The following is a 19,059-nucleotide window of genomic DNA, read 5'->3' as shown; positions in this document are numbered from 1 at the left end:
TAATGCTTCTTCCTCCAGCGAGGGATGAATAGGTTGCCTTCGTCGTGTGCGTCGCGATCATAAGAAAGGGTTTTCAAATCCCCCAGGAAGAAAGGAAGATGCTGCAGCGTTCTATTCGAATAGCGGAGGAAGAACCACGAGCAGCGTTGATCGTTAAGCATAATAAATCATCTCAATTGAAAGCGCGCGCGACTGAGATGCACACACACACACATCGCCAGACGGAGCATCAGTTGGTCTTCTGTCGGTCGCATCCTCACATCTCTCGATTTCTACTTTCTCTTTCCTCGCCTTATTTGGGACCCCGAGGCCTGGGCCTCTACTTGTCGTTTGTATTGGTGCGTTCGGGTCAGCAGCGCGTAGCCCTTTTTACCACCAGACCACAGACAACAGGCCACGACGCGATCGCTCGATCATAATCGCCAGCAGTTGCGTGAGTTACCGGCGATAATGGACGCGAGTTGAACACCGATCCGAAGCGAGAGAGAGAGAGACAGAGAGAAAAAGGAATGAATGAATCCGAAGAGAGAGGCGGATGCACATAAAAATCGATGAAACATTCCAGCCTCCGCGACCTCCTTGCATTCCTTCTCATTCTCCTCCCGTTTCTTCTACTGATTACCGGGGCATTACTCAGGCTTATCAGGTCGGTCCGGGGGGGACTCATGTGGGGTCGGTCCTCCTCGAGTCGATCACATTTTTGTTCTCCGTCAAGAACATCAGAACACACAGATCGCGCGAGCGCGTGTGTGTGTGAGGGTTCAACCAATCGAACTTTCACCGGCATCGAAGCCGATGATACCGCGAAGTGGAATTGTCTTCTTCGTCACAGGTCGAGAAGGAAGTTTATTTTACGACAAACAATTATGACACGGACACGAGACAGGGGACAGCATCTGCGGCCGCCTTTCAGAAATAGAATCCCAAAAAGGCTGGACAACAACAACTACAGCAACATCTTGGAGACGACGTTGATAAAGAGTGCGAAGCGGGGGGGAATTGGCCTAGACCACAAAGGTGCAGAGGTGAAAGGGAAAGGGAAGCGGAGAAGGAAAAGTCGATTTGTCACCATAATGACAGTTGTTTCTGGACCCCGGACCACCATTCTCATGTTACTCAACGCGAGACTCCGGATACATTTAGACTTTTCCTCAAGAAAAGGATACAACCGTCGACGACGATGACAACGATGGCGACCCAAATAAACCATCCATCCAGTATCCATCCGGCGACTACACCAGCGGCTGCAACGAGATGATTGTCTCTGCCGAGGGTCTGAGGGCTTCTCCTCCTTCTCCTTGAGACATCTTGGTCTTCATCCGGAGGAATTAGCTCACCAAAACATGGGTCCCCCTCCCCTGTGGGTGCGGCTTTGGCTGTTTCTAGTTTTATCGATTACACTACCAGCCACACACACGCGCGCACTGTGAGCCAGCCAGGCTTAAAAGGATTTCCGACACGGGGAGAAGAAGGAAATTAGCATTCATCTCGTCCTCGTCCTCGCAGGCGCCTCACGCAAAGGAGTTTTGCAATGTGTCCAATAAGTAACTCTTGTAATCGTCTGTGTGGAGAACCCTTTTGCACCTCGGTGCACACACACACACACACACACAGGCGCGCGGTTGTCCGCAAACCAAGACCGCGCTAGAACTTTACATCCTTTCGGTCGACGGTTGGTGGTCGGTTGGTCTGTTGGTTGGACCACTCTCTCTCTCTCTGTCTGGTGTGTTGATTGGGCTAATTAATTGCGACGAGTTGACGATGCTGCGACGAGGCGCAATGACAGCAGAAGACCCACCCAAAAACCGAACCCAAGAACCATATGCTCCGCGGGGAAAGGGTTCCACAGTAAAGGTCCAGTCGTCCGACCATATGGTCCTTTGGACCCCGTCGCGTTAATGGCGCAGCCAGTCCCACTGCTTCTTCTTCTTCCTCTTCCAGGAAAACTCTTCAGAAGAACCTACCAGAGACCTGTCAGGGACACTCTAGTGCCTACGCCGCGCCGGCCGTCACCAACAGCACAAAGCAATCTTATTAAAACTTCATCACCACCTTCTCACGCCTTTCACGCGCTCCAGCAAGAAATCGGAACTGACGGCCGCAGGAAAATTCAAGCAAAAGAGAGGGCAGTAGGTGGAAAAAAAGTCCCTCTCTCACCTCCCACCATCATCAGGGGGTGGTGGAAAACTTTTGTTACAAACCGCGCTTTTTCTCTCTCTCTCTCTTTGCTTCGCACCACTTTTTTCGAGTCCTTTTTTGTGTAGCGGCGTCCACTCTCGCGCCTTTTAATATGCACCAAACCCGGCGGGCCCGAAAAAAGGGAGGAGGGGGGGGGGGGGTGCCAGAAATTGGCCAGCTCCGTTTGCCGCATTTTGGCCCTCTTTTTGCATTTTTTCCGGAAAGGGAACGAGGCCCCCGGTGGAGATGAAAATTGGCCGCGACTGAGACCGTGAAATCCTTTCGCCACCCCTCGAATCCAGTCCCGTATCCTGTGCTACAATTGAATTTATTATAATCCACGGCGCGCGGCACCACCGGGACCGGTCGGATAGGCCACGCAATCCTTTTTATGCTTCGTCCTCTTCCGCGAACTGGACAATGTCGTCGTCGGCGCCGCCGCGAACGGGACAGGGGGAAAGTTCCTTGACTCAAAATCCAGGGTTGACAATAGAGCGTTCCAAACTCCAAGGAAGTTCCAGGAGAAGGTGTGTGTGTGTCAATGGTCATCGCGCGTTGCTCGCGATCAACTTGTCGCTTGCTATCTTTCTCTCCGCTGGTTTGCGGTCACAGCATTACAATGGCGGTGACGGCGACGACGAGGACGGCCGGCCATCTTGATGGACCCGGGAGGTGGACAGTAAAACTTTAATTGAATTCCCTTCTTACGCAGCACTAGCAGCAGCAGCAGTACTATACATTCAAGTCAAGGAGATGCCAGGATTTCAAATGCAGCGTCACGCTGACCACGCTAAGGGATCGGACGGAATGGGGATTTGAAGTTGTTCAACGACGCCGCCAAGTAGCCTTCATCAACACACCCACCCGCTGTACACCCGCTGTTCGTTTTACTTAACGAGATGGCCCCTCGCAGCAGCAGATTGTTCCGACCATCAGGAAGACCTCCCAAAAAAAACCGAAAAGGAACGAACGAACGAATGAACGAACAGGAATTATGATAATCGGAAAATTTCAAAATTATGTACCCAACATAATCGAACGTGCTGTGCTGGCCCCGGTTTGGCCCCCGAAACTTCACTCCCAACCCCACCCCTCTTTCCCCCCCCCTCCTCAGATGTTGTGTTTTAATTTTCATGATTTTCTCTTTACGTCTGCCGCTAGGACCGTCCGTGGTACCGGATGTTGGCCGGATGTTTTTTTCCAATGAAAAACCAATTTTCCCTCGAAAGCAAAAAGTTAAAAACACACACACACACGCACACACACACGCACACAAAGATGAACGGACGAAGAAGCTGACGTCCTTGATTGGCTCCATCTTAAGGAACATCATGGAACCTCTCCCCAAACCTCCCCAAAAAAAAAACACATCCTAGAAGGCGCTGGACGGCGTAACAAGATAGCCAACCAGCCAACCAACCAACCATCCTAGCCGTGCCTGGTCGCCTAGGCAGCAGCACCCTGGGATAAAAGCGTGGCCCACTGGACGACGCTTATAACAAAATGGACGGATCCTCCCCATGGTAACGGATCCACCGTGAGCCGAAAACCGAAGTGACCGCATCAGGGGATCAGCAGAGGCTGAGCGCTGCAGTCACTGGCACTCGGATCTCGGTTTTCGGTGTTTTTATTTTCCTGATTTCGATCGTTTCGTGTTTCCACCAACGTCAACTCCGCCTCCACCACGGCTTGTTGTTTGCTCAATATACCTTTGAAGGAAAGAGAAGAGAAAAAAATACGAACCCAAGGCCACCACCAAACCTTACCAAGGCTGGCTGGCTGCTTGGACACGAAGCAAGCGGCATGCTCGCTGCGTGCGTTCCGTTCCTGTGGGAACGCACGACGACGCACCCCAAAAAACGGTGCCAAGGTTGCCGCCGGTGGCACGCACACCCCACCACGCACAGGACACAAGGCCACCGCGGCCACCACTGGTACGCCAGTTTGGACTCCTTCTTCTTCATCATCGTTGCTACTGCGATCACCGTCGACCACAAAGCGGAACAAGAACAAGAAAAGAAAGAACATACAGAACTCGCGGAGGGTAACGAAAATATGGAGGCAATAAAATGTTTTGCTCCAAAATAGACCTCGCGGGGAGCAGGCCCTTGCCCCTCCGGGGGGACACCGGCCGGGCCAGCAGGTGCCTTAACGAGCCACAAGAAAATCGCAAAAAATGAACCACCACAAAAACAGGGTGAGAAGGAATAGATGAAGAAGAGAAGCAGGCGGTGACGTACTTCCGATTTGTCGTCGTCCTCGATGGTCGGTCGATTGGTGCACACACGCAGACACACATACGGTCGCCAGTACGCGCCAATACGCGCTAGCGAGAAGAGGAAAATCCCGGAAAAACTGGAACCCGGCGTGGCGTGCTATCGTTCAACTTCAGCACACATACCAGTACCTGCGAGCGAGTACCTCGTCTCTCTCCCTCTCTATATTCGTCTCTGTCCCCGTTATTGGCTTTCTTGGCCCCCCAGAAACGATATTAGCCGTTAGCGGGCCGGCGACGACGCCGACTGCTGCTGCTGCAGTTGTTCATAATCCAAACTAGAAGGCTGCCAATAGGTGGAACGGTGCGGTTGTGGCGCTGGTTGAAAGGGAAGTAAAACACTGCCTGTCCGCCCCTTCCTCCCGTGGACTAGTAGACCATGTGCGCCCCCACCCCCCAGCCGGTTACGCACGACGGTCGACGGTCGAAGGAAAATGTGTTTCGCCGCAAAAGAAAAGGAAAACAAACCCTCGGCATCGTCGCTTGACGTCGGAAGGGTGAGAGGGTAAGGGGAGAGGGGATGGAATTATGGCTTGTTTAAGGACATTTTCCTTGCTGCTTCGTCGTCAGCGTCGTCGTCGTTGGAGCCAGCACGACGCCATCTCTTCGCGTTGCCATGGTAAACCTTCTGCTTGTTTGTGCCTATGTGTGTGTGTGTGTGTGTGTCTGTGTGTATATTTTCCTTTTCTCGTCCTTGCGCTCCTGCTACGGATGATGATGATGATGATGATGGTGGTGATGTTGATGTTGGTAGAGTGGGCCACGACGAGACGCTTCCGGGACGATATACTTTTGCTTATCGCGGGCGCGGGCGTCCTCCAAAGCTTTCGTTCGCCCGCGCAAAAACTGCGAAACCATCAAAGATGGCGTATGACAGAGAGAGGCAGAGAGAGAGAGAGGAAGAGTGTACTTCCTGTGCCACACACAAACACACACACACACACACAGAGTCCTGTCACCCGGCCTACTTGTGCTACCAGAAATCCAATTTCTGGCCAGGGGATTCAACGAAGATGACAAGTGTGCTGGTGCTGGTGGCCCCGGTGACCAAGGTTACCAACGGCTGAACGGGGGCCAGCTACGATCGTGATTTGAGCATTTTTTCTCACAAGATTCCTCCTCAAGTGTTGAAGTCGCGCTCGCGCGCGCGATTCTCAAGTGCAATAGAAACCATATCAGAGTCAAACACACACGCACGCACAAATACACGTTTGACTCAACAAACCGACTAAGGTTCCTTGCAAGGCCTCCCCCAAGGGGAACGAGATATGAAGTGCTAACTATCGAGGACGGCTGAGAATCGTCCCAAAAAAATTCCCGAATAGCTGGTCATGAATCGCTCGACAGGAAGCGTTGATAACGTTACAGCTCCCAAGACAACCACCACCACCACCAATCAGCAGTTGCCACGTACCTGTTGCCATTGATCCTCGATCGAAGACTCCGACGAGAAGCATCCGGTATCGTGGATGATCTGCAGCTCCCGGAAGATGCTGCCGCTCGGCAGTATATCCATCGTTGCCTTCCGGTTTCCGGCTGCCAAACGGAAGGGTGTGTAGAGGGACGTCAAAATGGCGCCAAAACGGAGGGGGGGGGGGCTTCACAATGCACGTACGCACTTACACGGCCCTTCTTTTTCTTCTTCTGAAACTCTTTCCTTTTCTTTTTTTTCCTTTTCTCCTTTCTTTCTCTTTTTTTCTGCCCTTTTTCACACTCTTTTATCTCACGCGTTAAACACAAGGATATCAGAACAAACACACACCACTATCACACACACACGCGCGCGCGGTGACGTCGAAACACTAGACAGAAGCCGCGAACACCGCGACGAACAATCACTCGCGGACGGACCGGGGACTGCGATTTCAACACTTACAGCCCCATTGCAACACTCTCTCTCTCTCGGGTATTATACACTCCAGGAATGGTCGCGGAACACACCGTTGCCTTTGGCCGTTCACCGGAACACGACCGGACCGTTTTCTCGCATGATGAGCATTTTCACCGTTTTTCCTCCTTTCAACTGAACTGCATTCACTGCTTCACTTCGTCGACGCAGCACCACAGCTTACTCTGACCCTCGCTGCTGTTGTAGCCTACTATTGCTCGCTGTCGCTGAGGTCAGCAAAGGGTCACCAAACCAACTCGCGAACTCGCGAACTCCCTTCTAGACTGGCGCGGTACTGGATGGTTATGGTTGGCACATAATTAGTGGCCCACTCCCGGTCTCATGGGACGCACAAAACGCACACATGTACACTGCTCGGTACAAAACAAAACCGGCCAGAAACACTTCCCCGGGCTCCAGGGGCTCTTCTATGCCATTTACTAACAGCGACCGGTGCACTCCATTATTCTGCCAAGATCGGTCTAGCGCGGTCTACCACTCAGCTCGCGGACACTTTTACTCAGAGCACACATACAGAACACATACAGCACACACACGCACTCTCACTTGCACAGTTGGCGGTCACTTGTGGCAGGTTCGGTTCGGTTGTCTTATCATCGAACGGTTGTCGTTGTTGCGGTTGTTGTTGCGTTGGCCTACGGTGGTAGGCAGCAAAGCGAAACCGGATGTTTGATTGGTACGCACTTCCGGTGGTACGCTGGGTGACGCTCACATGCGGAATGCACATCCGATGCTTCGGTTGCTGACACTTTGAATTGCTGCGTGCTGTTGTGTCTGTGGCCGTTTGTTCGCCTGCAAAAGATGATTGGAGAGGTGGTTGTTGAGGGTGGGGGATGGTAGAATGAGTAAACAGCGGCCGCGGTCGGCGGTAGTAGTAGGTAAATTCGAACACAATGCACGGTGGCTGGGAATTATGAGATCATGCCTTCCACTGCCGCCCGGTTAGCGCGCCGGTCCAGATAAAAATATCTCACACACAAAAAACCGATCACGCCGGTACAACCCCAGGGTTACCCCACCCCCCGGGGACAACTACTAGCGGCGAGAGGAGCACTCAAGATTGGGATTCCAGCAGCAGCAGCAACCAGCAACAAGCAGCAGCAGCAGCTGACGCATCTCCTCGTCGCTCGCGCTGCTGTTTTGATTGTTTATTGCTTCTCTGCTTCTCGGTGCTCGGTGCTGATGGTGTGCAGTGTGCGGTGGGGCACCCGCCCGGAAATGTGAATTGATATGCTGTCCCTCTCCCCAGGCCCCCCCCCCCCTCCTCCTCAGAGAGAGAGAGCTCACCGAGAGACCACCGAGAAGGCATCGTGTGCAACTGTACGCCGTGCGTGTGTTTGTTCTATTTTGGGAAGCATCTCGGGCGTCGTGCTGGTTCCACACAACACACACGACACAAATGCACATGGTGGGGGGCTTCCTGCCCATCCCCTCGACCCCACCGAATCACCCACACTCCAGTCCAGTAGTGCCAAATGATGGCGGAAATGATTAGTTACTTCATGGCCACACAGCATCACTTTCCAGCGTTGTCCCGCCGAAACACACACACACAGTTGTCACCGTGCACCCCGTGGCTTGCGGTCATCGCCACTGCCACCCCCACGCACACACACACACACACCCACACGAACACAGAATCACGGCGTTGAAAGAGAAAGTGATCTTGACCCTCAGTGATCAGATCATCACCTGGGAATGTGATCACGATCACTCACCGGAAAGCACCACCAGCACCAGACGATCAACAGATGCACCAAAAACCGCAAAACTGGAAGAACCTTTAATTCAATGGAACACCTAGAGGGCGGATCCACCGCGCCGCCGGTAAACAAATCAAACACAACAAAACAGAAGCCAAACGAAACGTAATCTCGTCGCCGACGTCGTCGTTGAGAATTCGGAACAGAACGGAGCTGCTGGTGCGCTGGAACGCGGAGCACGATCGCGAACCGGTTCACGAGAAGGCTGTTGCGCGAGTGCCGCCGCCGCGTGCGTAAGCCGATTGACGCTGCCGGGTGCGCCCTCGCCACGCCGTGAGTGGTGGCCACTCATTTGGCGACATAACAATATAACAGAGTTGATCCAGAGCGACCAAGCAGCGTACACGCTGGAGGCGCGGGCTCGATCGATTGGCGGGGCGGGGGGAGGGTGAAAGATGGCCGACCATGCTGGGGTAAGACATTCTCGCCGGTGGTGATAAGATAATACCGTGCGGGCCACGATAGACCGAGATTTTTATTGATATTCTTCCGCTTTAGTGAGCCATTTGCTGGGAATCTTCGTGCGATAACGATTCCCGGGCGTTCCGGAGCGTCACTCAAACGAACGAACGAACGAGAGACACCTTGGTGACCCCAAAAGGGACCAAGGGACCAACGCTTTTGTTGTTTTTGAATCACCCTATAGCCGAAAAAAAAGCGGACACGCCAGTTCCCACACAAACAGCCACTTCGAAAACAAGGGGTGATCGGACTCCGTGACGTGATCGATGCAGCGGTCGAGGGTCGGTGCGCGTCGTGGTTACGCTTCGCTGCAGCAGGTACCACTAGCAAGCCAGCCAGCCAGCCACTCACGGCATCCGGCATCGGGCCATCCACAGAACGACAGCAAAACGGATGCAGAGGCGGCGAACAAAGGGGCAGGCAAACGGCAACGGGCCCCGAAGGGTATTAGACGCCGCTGTAGACACACGAAGATAGAGAGAGAGACAGAGACAGAGAGAGAGAGAGATGGTCCCTCGGTCCCTGCCTTGGCCATCCTGGGTGCTGATGACGTAGCGTAATTGCTAGACATTTGTCGCGACGACGACTGCGACGACGACGACGAACGGTGCGCGGTCTTGGTTTCAATATATTATCGAGGTAAAACCCACGCCACTGCACCTCACAAGCGCACACACGCACGCACACACACACACACACACACATGTGCGCGAGTAAGTCCCTCGATGCCGGTGGTGGGATGTGATTTGACTTTTTAATTATCCAGCACCCAGGTAGCATTGCTGCTGCGCACCACACAAATCGAGGTAAACCAGAAGCTAGCCCGGCAGGCAGGCAGGCTGACCGCGGTCATCGGTTAAACACACTTGGGGCTTTGCAGCTTCCGGAATGTCTGGCACCCCTCTTGTCGAAGGTAAACGTTTACGTTTCCTGGAAAGCGTCCGATGCCAAGGATCCCCCGTGTATCCAAGCAGGCGCTCCGGTTGGAAGCAGACGTTATCGTAGCAACCCATGGATGTTTCGGGACCGCGGTTCTGGAGTTACACCAACGAGCGCATGGTGATGTACCAAAAAAAAAAAAGCGTAGCTTAAACTTTGTGGCGTTATCACGAGTTTCTGATTACAGCAGCGTCTTCTGCAAAACGCATCGGAGCACAAGCGACATACAGCACCAATACAGCTAAGCCATTCCACGGCACTTACTTCGCATGGACCACGTGAATCTAATCAATGTCGTGTGTTGATTGGAATTCACTACAGGACACACACACGCACGCACACACGCACTAGTAACTGCGAATCCTGCGAGATGGCGCGCGTACCGACCAGGAACCGGGGACTCCTCCAACCACCGGCGACACAGCGACGACGACGACGGCGGTGACGGCAACGATGGCCAGGGCTGCTCCACTCGGGATCGTGAGGCGGGCGCGAACGGGCGAGCGCGAAAAACGTCGTCTCGATCTGCCGGCTTCGAACGTCTACTCTTATCTAAAGTGAGGCGCCCGCCGCTCGGTTCGCCATTCAGAACCGACACGCCGGTTGCTCCCATAGCATCCCCCGTTACGCCAACCCCCCAAAAAACCACGGTTTCCGACCCCCAGGACAATGTTCGGCTTCGGGATCCTTTTCGCGGTCGTCGTGGCGTCCGCCGTCAATGGGGCCGGTTCGGTGGTCGTGAGGCCCGAGTGCTCCACGTCGTCGTATCCTTTCGGGTGGCCACCTCGCTCGCTCTCGGCCTCGTTGCTTGCGGTCTCCGTGGCTCTCCCGGGTTCTCTCGTGTTTTCTGTTGAACCGTTGGGGATACGCAGGGATGCTCTCTGGCATTCTCCGGTGCGCTCCGGCCGGTCGGATCCGAAGAAAGGCGTCCCTAGGCATCGCTGGCCCCACTGCTATCAGAGAGCGTGCGTGAGGGAGAGCGAGAGAGCGAATGCGATTTGTTTATTTATGAAAACGGGCTCCCCCACGGTCCGGTGTTCAACGAAGAGTAGTAGCAGCAGCAGCAGCAGCAGCAGGGCCAGCAGTTGGCTTGCCGGTTGCTGGCCCGGTTTTTGCGTTGCCGGTGACGCCATAGCGCCGCCGCTGCCAGGACAACCGGATCGGAATGGCTTCCACCATGCCCATTCAAACCCTCCCCCAAACCGGGTCCCTCGGCACCGCGATGCTATGGAGGGTGCGCACCGTAAATAGCAAAACAGCCAGAGCCCCGGTCGTTCGGGGCTCGTTTTGTGGTGGAGAATTTGTTCGCATACTACTTCACTGTCCTTTCCTTCCTTCTATTCAGTTGTGCTACTACTGGAGTTGGTGTTCCATCTATCTCCCATATGAAGCATAATTTGGTGGTCTTAAGTGAACCTTAAGTTTGCTTGTTAAAGGATCGGCTCTCCACTTGAGACTTGAGATATTGATCGGAAAATAGGAGTTTCTAGAGACTATGCTCTGGAGAAACCTAGTGGACGGGCTGGTCAGGCTGAAGAAGTTTATTGAATGCACGTAATTGATATCGAGTATTTTGAGGTCTATCAAAGACAACACATTTTCGAAAAGCACATTCAAAGATGCTTGTCAGTTTCGGAATGTGTAACAACACTCATTTTTAATGGTTTCATTTAACAAGCGCCCTTTTTTCGATAGCCGCAGCAATTAGTAACAATTTTGTCTTTGTGTTATCAACTGATTCAAACGCAAAGTACTAGACAGACGTCATATGGTGACTACTAAAAACATGATTAGAATATAAGTTGTTGTGGCATTATCTAAAGTATTAAGTTTTCGGATCCAATCGTCGATGGAAAAATACTGATACGAATTTAAAAACTCCACCGTGTTTTAGAATATTTGTAAAGCCCGTTTCAGTTAGAATCTGGCCACCATCACCAATTATGGCCTCCGATTTGCCCGTTGTTCCTTAGCGTTTTTGTTTCGCTCTCGCGCGTGTAAAAGAGCGAGAGAGCACTAGTTTTTCGAGTCTCGCTGACTTGAAATAATTATGCGTGAAATCATTTGCTTGCTGCAGTCCTCATCGAGAACAACGGGCGATTTAATGGACAAAAGAATATGTGAGGAACAGCAAAACGAGTTTGGAGTGATAAAATATTTTTCATATTTTTCTATGAATACTGAACCTTTCAAGAGTGTCCTGTGAAAGTTTCACACCAATAAAGTCAGAAATTACAGAGATACAAATTGTTAAAATCGGCATACATGGCTCGCTGCTCGCGTGGTTTATGAACTCATTACTTGGGTCATGATCCTCAGGATTCATTCTTCCAAGGGTTAATACCATCAGGAATCACTCTAGCAAGTGTCAGGACTCTCGGGATAGCGCATGAGTGCTAGTACAGTAGCCGGTATAAAGCGCCTCCATCGTAGACGCCACGTGGCGATCGTTAACAGGATCATTATCGAGAGAGACAGGGGCTGTTTCGTCGTCGAAGGCCCTTGTATCGGTTTCTTAAAACGACTGCCATTCCATCGACATTTATTAAAAAACGGTTTGAGAACTGCAGAAAAACCCAAGGAGCCTCACCATTCCTCAAGTCTCCTTTAAGGAAGAGGCCCCAGCTCACGTAAGTGAATAACTTGGAATCAAAATGCTGAAAGCGACTGAAAAATAAATGAAAACATTTTAATTTAAAATACAATTCCTACCGCTCGTCGCTGTGGCCTTGTTCACTTGAACCTAACGCTATGTTGGTTCAATAGCGAGCGTTTTCTGGCTAGGTAATAGTCCGGCGTACTCGCTTGAATACGTTAAAATCAGTAACTTCAATTTCGCAGTTACAGATAAGGAATGGAATTAACAACTGATAAGTTCGCAAAAGTATGTTTTCGAAAAAAGGATGAGCCTAAAATACAGGGAAATCCCCAAGCAAAAGCGAGATAACCAGTCAGCACCAAAGACGGTGTGGCATCATTCGGGTGATTGGTAAAATTCATGTGGTCTGCATAAAACTTTTAATTTATTCTTGTTTGAAAATCCTCAAAAAGGCACACTGTCACGTGGAGTCCCATCGCTGTGTGATATAAAACCAGGTAATCGCGTCAAATGTCGACAAGGCGCTACTACTTTGCAGTTTTGGCGTATATCTGGCTTGAACGTGCGTTGGCGTTCAGTCTGGCTTGGAGTTTCTTGACTTCCTGCATAATTTTTGCAGTTTCTTGTTTTACGTTAGTGATGGCTGCCTTTTTGTTGCTTAAAACGATTTCCAGCTGTCCAGCGAGACTTTTTAGTTCTTCTCTCTCGGCGTTCTTAAGATTAGTTGATTCCCATTGTTCAACGGTTTGGGTTTTGCGGACCCTATCGCGACTCTCCAGCTTCGTCATCAATTTGTCCGCCATCATTCGAGGTGTATCGAAGCCTACATACTCTACACCATATCGGTCCAAGCTGTAGAGTAGGTTTTGATTTAAAGTGTTGAGTAGCTGTTCGTTGGAGTCTTTCTCAGCTGTTAAGGATGTGACTGCCGATGTCAAAGCGTTGACTTCGGTCCTGAGCGTTTCGGGCGACTGCACGGGGGCCGTTGCCAGAGCCGCATTCAACTTGTCAATATCCACGACCGCATTCTGGTAATCATCGCACTGAATTCGTTTGGCCAATTCAAACACATTTCTCTGCCGGATCTCTACCAACAACCGATCGAGATACGCTTTGGCAGTTTGCTTGCAGCACAACCGACGCTCCGTAATGTATCCTTGTTGGCATGAGGACTCGTTATCATCCAGGATAGCCGATGGGTCAATCAGATCGAGCTGTGCGATTAGATTCGCACAATCCCAATCGTTATTGGATAGGCTGATATTCTGTAGCATGTTTTTGGCTGGAAGCTCCAGTTTCACGATAGCGTTATTGTGCAGGTATAGCTGCTGTAGCCTGTCAAACTTCTTACTGCTACTCTCCACGTACGTCAACTGATTGTACGACAGATCCAACACTTGCAGCTGTATGTTTGTTGCCTTAGAGACGTCGAAGGAGAAAAGACGATTGTTGTTCAGCAACAGCTTCTTCAGCTTTTGTGTTGGTAAATGGTTATGCTTGACATCTTCAATTTCGTTGTGCCCCAGATCGAGCTCTTCCAGTTCCGGGTACTTCGATGCCCAGGAAACGGTCGTTAGCTTGTTATTCGACAGATCGAGCACCTTCAGTTCCCTGTTTTGTCCATTCGGTGTTACGTGGTCGATGTGATTATGGGAGGCAAACAGATTTTCCAACCTTGCCGGAATCTTGATTTGCTTTAGCCGGTTGTAGCTAACATCAATTTCGATAGCTGCAGTAAGTAAACTCAGTTCAAAGTGTTCGATACTGTTGCTAGAAACATTAACACTCTCCAAATGAGGATTGTAGGTGAAGGTGCTATCTTCGATGCGCTTAAGATCGTTATGTGTTATCGAAACACTGACCAACATCTCGTTGTAGTCAAACAAGCCCTCCGGAAGAAGCGAAAGATGGTTTCTATTCATATGTATTGCATCCAGGGCAGGCAAAGTGTTGAACACGCCTCGTTCAAGCTGGGATAAGCTGTTGAAGCTTAGGAACAGCTTTTGCACATGCGCACCATGCATGAAGGCATCGCGATCGATCACTCTCAACTGAAGATCCTGAAGGTTGAGCAATTCGGTGTTCGGGTATACTCGCAACAGATCTACCGGCAATCGCCTGATACTCGAGTCCACAAACGCCAGTGATGTATAGTTCGTGGCGTACGGTTGTTCATAATCGGCAAAGCGGCTTAGCGATACTGTTTCTGTGTCGCTGATATGAACATCTCTGAAAAGGCAATTGTAATTGATCGCATTTTCCTTACACGAAATCCGTGAGTGTCTTGCTGCTGCGTTAATCAGTGGCCTAAAGCCGGGGCTTTGGGCTATTCCTTCATTGCCATAGCCCTGGTAATGATACTGATCCTGACCCAATCCACCGTAGAACTGGCTAATCAGACAGAAACTGTGAGAAAATGAAAACCCAAAAGTGTGCTGTGTTAACAAATCACATATTTCGCTAAACTGTTGGCGCAAACTACAGTATACCTCACTAGAACAACGCCCAATCTGGACATGATTAACTCGGATGAACTACTCGGTACGAGTTCAGGAATTAAACTGATCACTGGAACAAGAGCAGATGGTTCGTTTTTGCAGCTTGCATTGGTTTTTGCTGCTGATAAGACCATACGGAAGGTCGTGAGCGATTCCTCTCGCAATCTCGCAAAAATCCCCATTACGTTGACTGATAATCAGCGTTAGAAGGAGCATATTCATGCGCACGACTCTTCACCCTAAGCTACGTTTTACCAAGCATTTGCTCAAAGGGCGACGGGTGCAGGTTTTTACGTTGATAAAGCGGAAAGGTCAGTTGATAATCATTAGTCAACATGATGGGAAAGTGCCTGAACATTGTTTTATGCACGCTAAATTTCGGAAATGGCACGATCATCATAATCTTAGCATTTACATGCTCATTACGATGCTGCCACTACCTAGCCCTAGATGTTACCCGGATGAAAACTACAAAACGTAGAGCCATCGATCCTTCAAAGCCCCGGCCCGCCATTAGCGTTGCCAATTCTGGCACCAAGATACACAGACGTGAACATTGTTGGGTCTCGTAACTGCTTCATCTTAGCTGAGCTTGCAGGCGGAGGGCATTTTTACCAAAAGCTAGAAAATTTTCTATCGTTTCACGGCAAGGACAACAGTGATAGCTGTAATCATTGGATGACCTGTCTTGCCCCGTTTTTTTTTTGATTTTGATGCCCCACAACCAAACGACAAGACTGATAAACCCAACTAAGTACGTTTGTGGTGATTCTTTCGCAAATCCAAGTGTTTGAGTGGCAGAAGAAATTCGTTATTTATTAACATCTTCTTTACCAGTGAATCCTTTTCCCGTGTGAGTAATGTGAAACATATCGTCGCAGTGCAGTCGGGATTTCTATTATATGATATTGTTTTATGTAGTGGCTTTGTCTATAACGATCAGTCAGTGACTCTAATCCGAGCGTCTTTCTCTTCTTGCTACTGTAACTGCAACCGATCAGTAACGATCATCTGTCCAACTGTTCTCGCAACTAGTTTCGTTAAGTCGAAGTCGTTCCCCTTTGATACATAAGTACCGCCAAGCATCACCTTCTGCGACTCTATCCACTAAACGGCACCGTCTTATTCACCGTTTCCTGTATCCACGAACCACTGCTCAGAGTGGTGGCAAACATTTGGCAACTCTTCGAGTGGCATGCCGGAAAATTGAACGTCATCAAACCGGCCAAGAAATAGCGGCGCTTTCCGTCCGAGTGTTTAATGTACTGCAGAGCGGAGCCAGCACGATAGTTGTCACAGTGTTTCTCGGGTTGATCACGGAACGTACCGTACACAATATCCGATGATTCCGGCAGCTCGACACCCTTCTCCTTGTACTGCGATCTGCACTCATCAGTCGAGGTCCAGTTCATCATGTTGCGCGAAAGCGTCGGGTAGACCAGTCTGTTCCGTTTCCATCCGGTTAGCGGTAGATTGGTCTGCACATACTCGACACGGCTCGGCAGACAGATTAGCTTAATGTTAGGATTTCTAATGTCCGCATCGTACGCTAGTTCAATCAACGCCAGATTGTTGCTATAGCGAGGTCTGTTGAAATCGGGATTGTGAATGATCTGTTTGATGTCGATCGATTGGTGCTTGATCGTTTGGCCATCCACCGTGTCTTCCGGGGAGAACAATTTGAATTCTCCCAACCGCACGGATTTCCTGGAGCAAAAACAAGAGAAGATGTGTTATTCGATCACTGTGGTCAGTGGAAGCTGCCTTCCAGCCAAACCCTCTCTAGTATCTACTTACAGTTTGTAGTATTTCGGAATGCCCGTTACGCAATGGCCAACCGTCAACACGAACCGTTTATGTATTAACACGCCACCGCAAAGGAATATGGGCGTCTGTTTATCAGTATCCCGGTACACTTCCAGCAATGCATTCCACGGGTATTGGTTGAATATAGGTTTTTCCGTTTCGTTCGCCGTGTTTTCGTGCGGATCGATACCGCAATTTGCTTCGTTCAGTAAGTTTCGCAGCGTGACATGCTTCTGTTGCTCTGCGATCCAATCGATGTAGCGTGCAACATCGGTGTAGCCAACGGCGCCGTTCGGATCACAGCCCGTAATACCGTTGGGGAACTGTTTACGTGGAGCAAAGCTTACAATTCCACGGAGGTGTGCAACCTCATTCTTGAAGTAAACTAAACCGCCACCACTATCACCAGTGCAGACGTTCGTATCCGGCTTCTCGCCACGCGCACAAAACATCACATCCAGGTCCAATACTTTGTGATTATGCTCTTCCACCTTGCTGCGGCAGCTGTCCATGCTGAGCGCATTCACCTTTAACGTTTGTAAAATCCGGCTTGTTGTTTCATTCTCCGTGGTTCCCCAACCGGCAACAAACCCTATCTTGCCCAATAGCTCCTGTATGGTTGCATCCCTATCTGCTTTGACTGGAGGTAGACAAATCGGCAACACCTTTGACGGATCATCGAACGATATGTCACCGATCGTGCGAAGCAATGCAAGGTCGTTGTTGTACGTTTCCTGGTTGTACTTGGGATGCACTATTATCTCCGACACGTTGTAGTTGTAACCGTCGGTTTCGTTTTTGATATTGTGCGCGCCCGCTCTGAAGTAGAACAGTTCGGGTTTTTTCCACAGATCAAGTATTTCATTGTTCACTACACAGTGGGCGGCTAAAGGAACAGAGAGATGCACAGTGGTACGCTTCAATATGATAACATTTGATTCGGATCGACTTAACCTTACCTGATAACACAAAGTTGGGTGATATGATTGATCCTCCGCATATGTACGTGAACATGCTGGTAGATTTTACCTCTCGATAGTTGAAGATTGCCACGTGCCAAGGATATTCACTCCGATAGGCATCCGTTCCCTGCGTTATTAGGCCCTGTACATTCAATAGTCGTTTTCCACATTCTAACAACGTTTGTAAAAAAACAAACACACATTTTAAGCAGAGAACGCAGACAACGTCCAAACATTAGGACATTACTTACTTGGAGCAATTTCGCTACGCACCGCGAGTACACTCAATAGTAGTAGCAGCAGCAGCAGCAACAAGGGAATTCGGTTGTGAATCCCCATACTGATAACCTTTCGCTTTGCCACCGCGCACCGGTGCCAGATCACTTTCGTTGAGTTTACGCGTTCAGTCCGAAGGTTCAGACGCTAATACTTGCCGCTCGGCTGAGAGACGATGTTATTAACACAATCTTAAGGATGTTCAGCAGTCCTCTCGCGAGAGATGAATCGGACTTGGGAGAGTCGCTTCGCCACGGATCCGTGAATGCGGCGATCATTGAATGCGACCATCATTTGGATCGCAATACGACACTGTCGCACGCTCACCGACCGAGGAGTTCTTGTTAAAATTGTGCTTTCGCATAACATCACACTATCTGTTGCATATTTGTTACTAATGTTCTTTATCGCGTTGAGTAGCACGAAAAGGATCTCCATTTTATTCCATCAGTTATTTTCGGAAGAACATTATCGTAGTTATATAAGACCTTATGATTAAAGGTTACATTTGATTGTCCAACTAGCAAACAAATAATCTGTAACGAAAACGATGGTTCGGTCTGAGTTCTTAAGCCTCTTGCTCACCTCCAACAGTAACGGCGTGCTCTCTGCAGCACAACTCACTAGCGTGTGTATAGCCCGGTTTGCACGATTCATCACGTTTCGAGATAGCGCTCGAGCTTATTACTTGGAGCTGTTGACGCAGGTTCACACAATCCCAGTCGTTATTAGCCAATTGAATTTCCTGTACATTGTTGTTGGCGGATAGCTTCAGCGTCTTGAGCCCATTGCCGTGAAGGTAGAGCTTGTCCAGTCTGTCGAACAGTGCGCTGTTACGCTCCACAGACGTTAGCAGATTGTGGGAAAGATCCAACAAACGAAGCTGCTTCAGTGATACCCCTGTTAGATCGAAACTCATCAATCGATTACTGTTCAGCAGCAGTTTTTCCAGCCTCATTTGTGCTGGAAAGTACTCGGGACGGACGGATTCGATTTCGTTGTAGCCTAGATCGAGAGCTTCCAGCTCCGGAAACATCGATAGCCAGGAAATGTCGCGCAGTTTGTTATGGGAAAGGTAGAGCAGATTTAGGTGTTTGTTTTTCCCATTCGGTAAAATGCTAGTGATGCGATTGTGCGACGCCAACAGTGCCTTCACCTGTGCCGGCATCTTAATCTGTGTGAGCCTGTTGTTGCTTACATCGATCGTGGTTGCTTGAGAGATTTGGCTGAGATCAAAATGTTCGATACTGTTGTTATAGAAATCAACATGCTGCAGCTGCAGGGAGTCGGTAAATGTGTTGTCTTCGATCCGAGCAATGTGGTTGTTTGTAATTGTTAACGACACTAGGCGTTTGTTGGATGAAAATAAACCAACCGGCAGCTGGGAAAGGT

General features: G+C 50.0%; 4 protein-coding genes across 6 annotated transcripts in view; all 4 read right to left on the bottom strand.

Annotated features, from left to right (window-relative positions):
• LOC125954612 (Krueppel-like factor luna) overlaps window positions 1-10,051 on the bottom strand; it is a 259,374-nt gene extending 249,323 nt beyond the window's left edge. The window contains exons 1-2 of one of the 3 annotated variants that reach the window (XM_049685066.1): window positions 9,914-10,051; window positions 5,868-7,154 (exon numbers count right to left, since the gene is read on the bottom strand). In XM_049685066.1, coding sequence (XP_049541023.1) covers window positions 5,868-5,969 — 102 coding nt within the window. In that variant the 5' untranslated portion in view covers window positions 5,970-7,154; window positions 9,914-10,051. The other 2 variants (XM_049685067.1, XM_049685065.1) reach the window with 2 other exon arrangements.
• A 2,481-nt stretch (window positions 10,052-12,532) lies between these two features.
• LOC125954595 (carboxypeptidase N subunit 2-like) lies at window positions 12,533-14,703 on the bottom strand. The gene is made up of 2 exons (XM_049685039.1): window positions 14,615-14,703; window positions 12,533-14,531 (listed from the first exon to the last, which is right to left on the bottom strand). Exons 1-2 carry the CDS (start codon window positions 14,641-14,643, stop codon window positions 12,653-12,655), a joined length of 1,908 nt encoding a protein of 635 aa, XP_049540996.1. The 5' UTR covers window positions 14,644-14,703; the 3' UTR covers window positions 12,533-12,652.
• A 722-nt stretch (window positions 14,704-15,425) lies between these two features.
• Window positions 15,426-17,891, bottom strand: LOC125954605 (transmembrane protease serine 9). Its single transcript, XM_049685053.1, has 4 exons — window positions 17,643-17,891; window positions 17,389-17,562; window positions 16,421-17,315; window positions 15,426-16,330 (listed from the first exon to the last, which is right to left on the bottom strand). The coding sequence occupies exons 1-4, from the start codon at window positions 17,728-17,730 to the stop codon at window positions 15,724-15,726; spliced, it is 1,764 nt and encodes a 587-aa protein (XP_049541010.1). The 5' UTR covers window positions 17,731-17,891; the 3' UTR covers window positions 15,426-15,723.
• A 171-nt stretch (window positions 17,892-18,062) lies between these two features.
• The window catches only part of LOC125954624 (leucine-rich repeat and immunoglobulin-like domain-containing nogo receptor-interacting protein 2), a 1,601-nt gene continuing 604 nt past the window's right edge, over window positions 18,063-19,059 (bottom strand). The window contains exon 2 of the mRNA XM_049685084.1: window positions 18,063-19,059. This exon is cut by the window's right edge and continues 446 nt beyond it. Within this exon, the coding sequence (XP_049541041.1) occupies window positions 18,236-19,059 (824 nt within the window). The 3' untranslated portion in view covers window positions 18,063-18,235.

Source organism: Anopheles darlingi, chromosome 3 (genome assembly GCF_943734745.1).
Source record: "Anopheles darlingi chromosome 3, idAnoDarlMG_H_01, whole genome shotgun sequence".
NCBI lineage: Eukaryota > Metazoa > Arthropoda > Insecta > Diptera > Culicidae > Anopheles > Anopheles darlingi.
The sequence above is the reverse complement of the archived record's forward strand: the minus strand, read 5'-3'. Positions and strand labels throughout refer to the sequence as shown.

Bases quoted from the DNA above. Each gene is read 5' to 3' on its own strand.
- LOC125954595 (XM_049685039.1), bottom strand. From the start codon at position 14,643: ATGTCCAGATTGGGCGTTGTTCTAGTGAG. The intron at 14,532-14,614 runs GTATACTGTAGT...ATTTTCTCACAG, and splicing joins TTGGGCGTTGTTCTAGTGAG to TTTCTGTCTGATTAGCCAGT.
- LOC125954605 (XM_049685053.1), bottom strand. From the start codon at position 17,730: ATGGGGATTCACAACCGAATTCCCTTGTTGCTGCTGCTGCTGCTACTA. The intron at 17,563-17,642 runs GTAAGTAATGTC...AAACGTTGTTAG, and splicing joins GCGTAGCGAAATTGCTCCAA to AATGTGGAAAACGACTATTG. The intron at 16,331-16,420 runs GTAAGTAGATAC...TTTTTGCTCCAG, and splicing joins ATTCCGAAATACTACAAACT to GAAATCCGTGCGGTTGGGAG.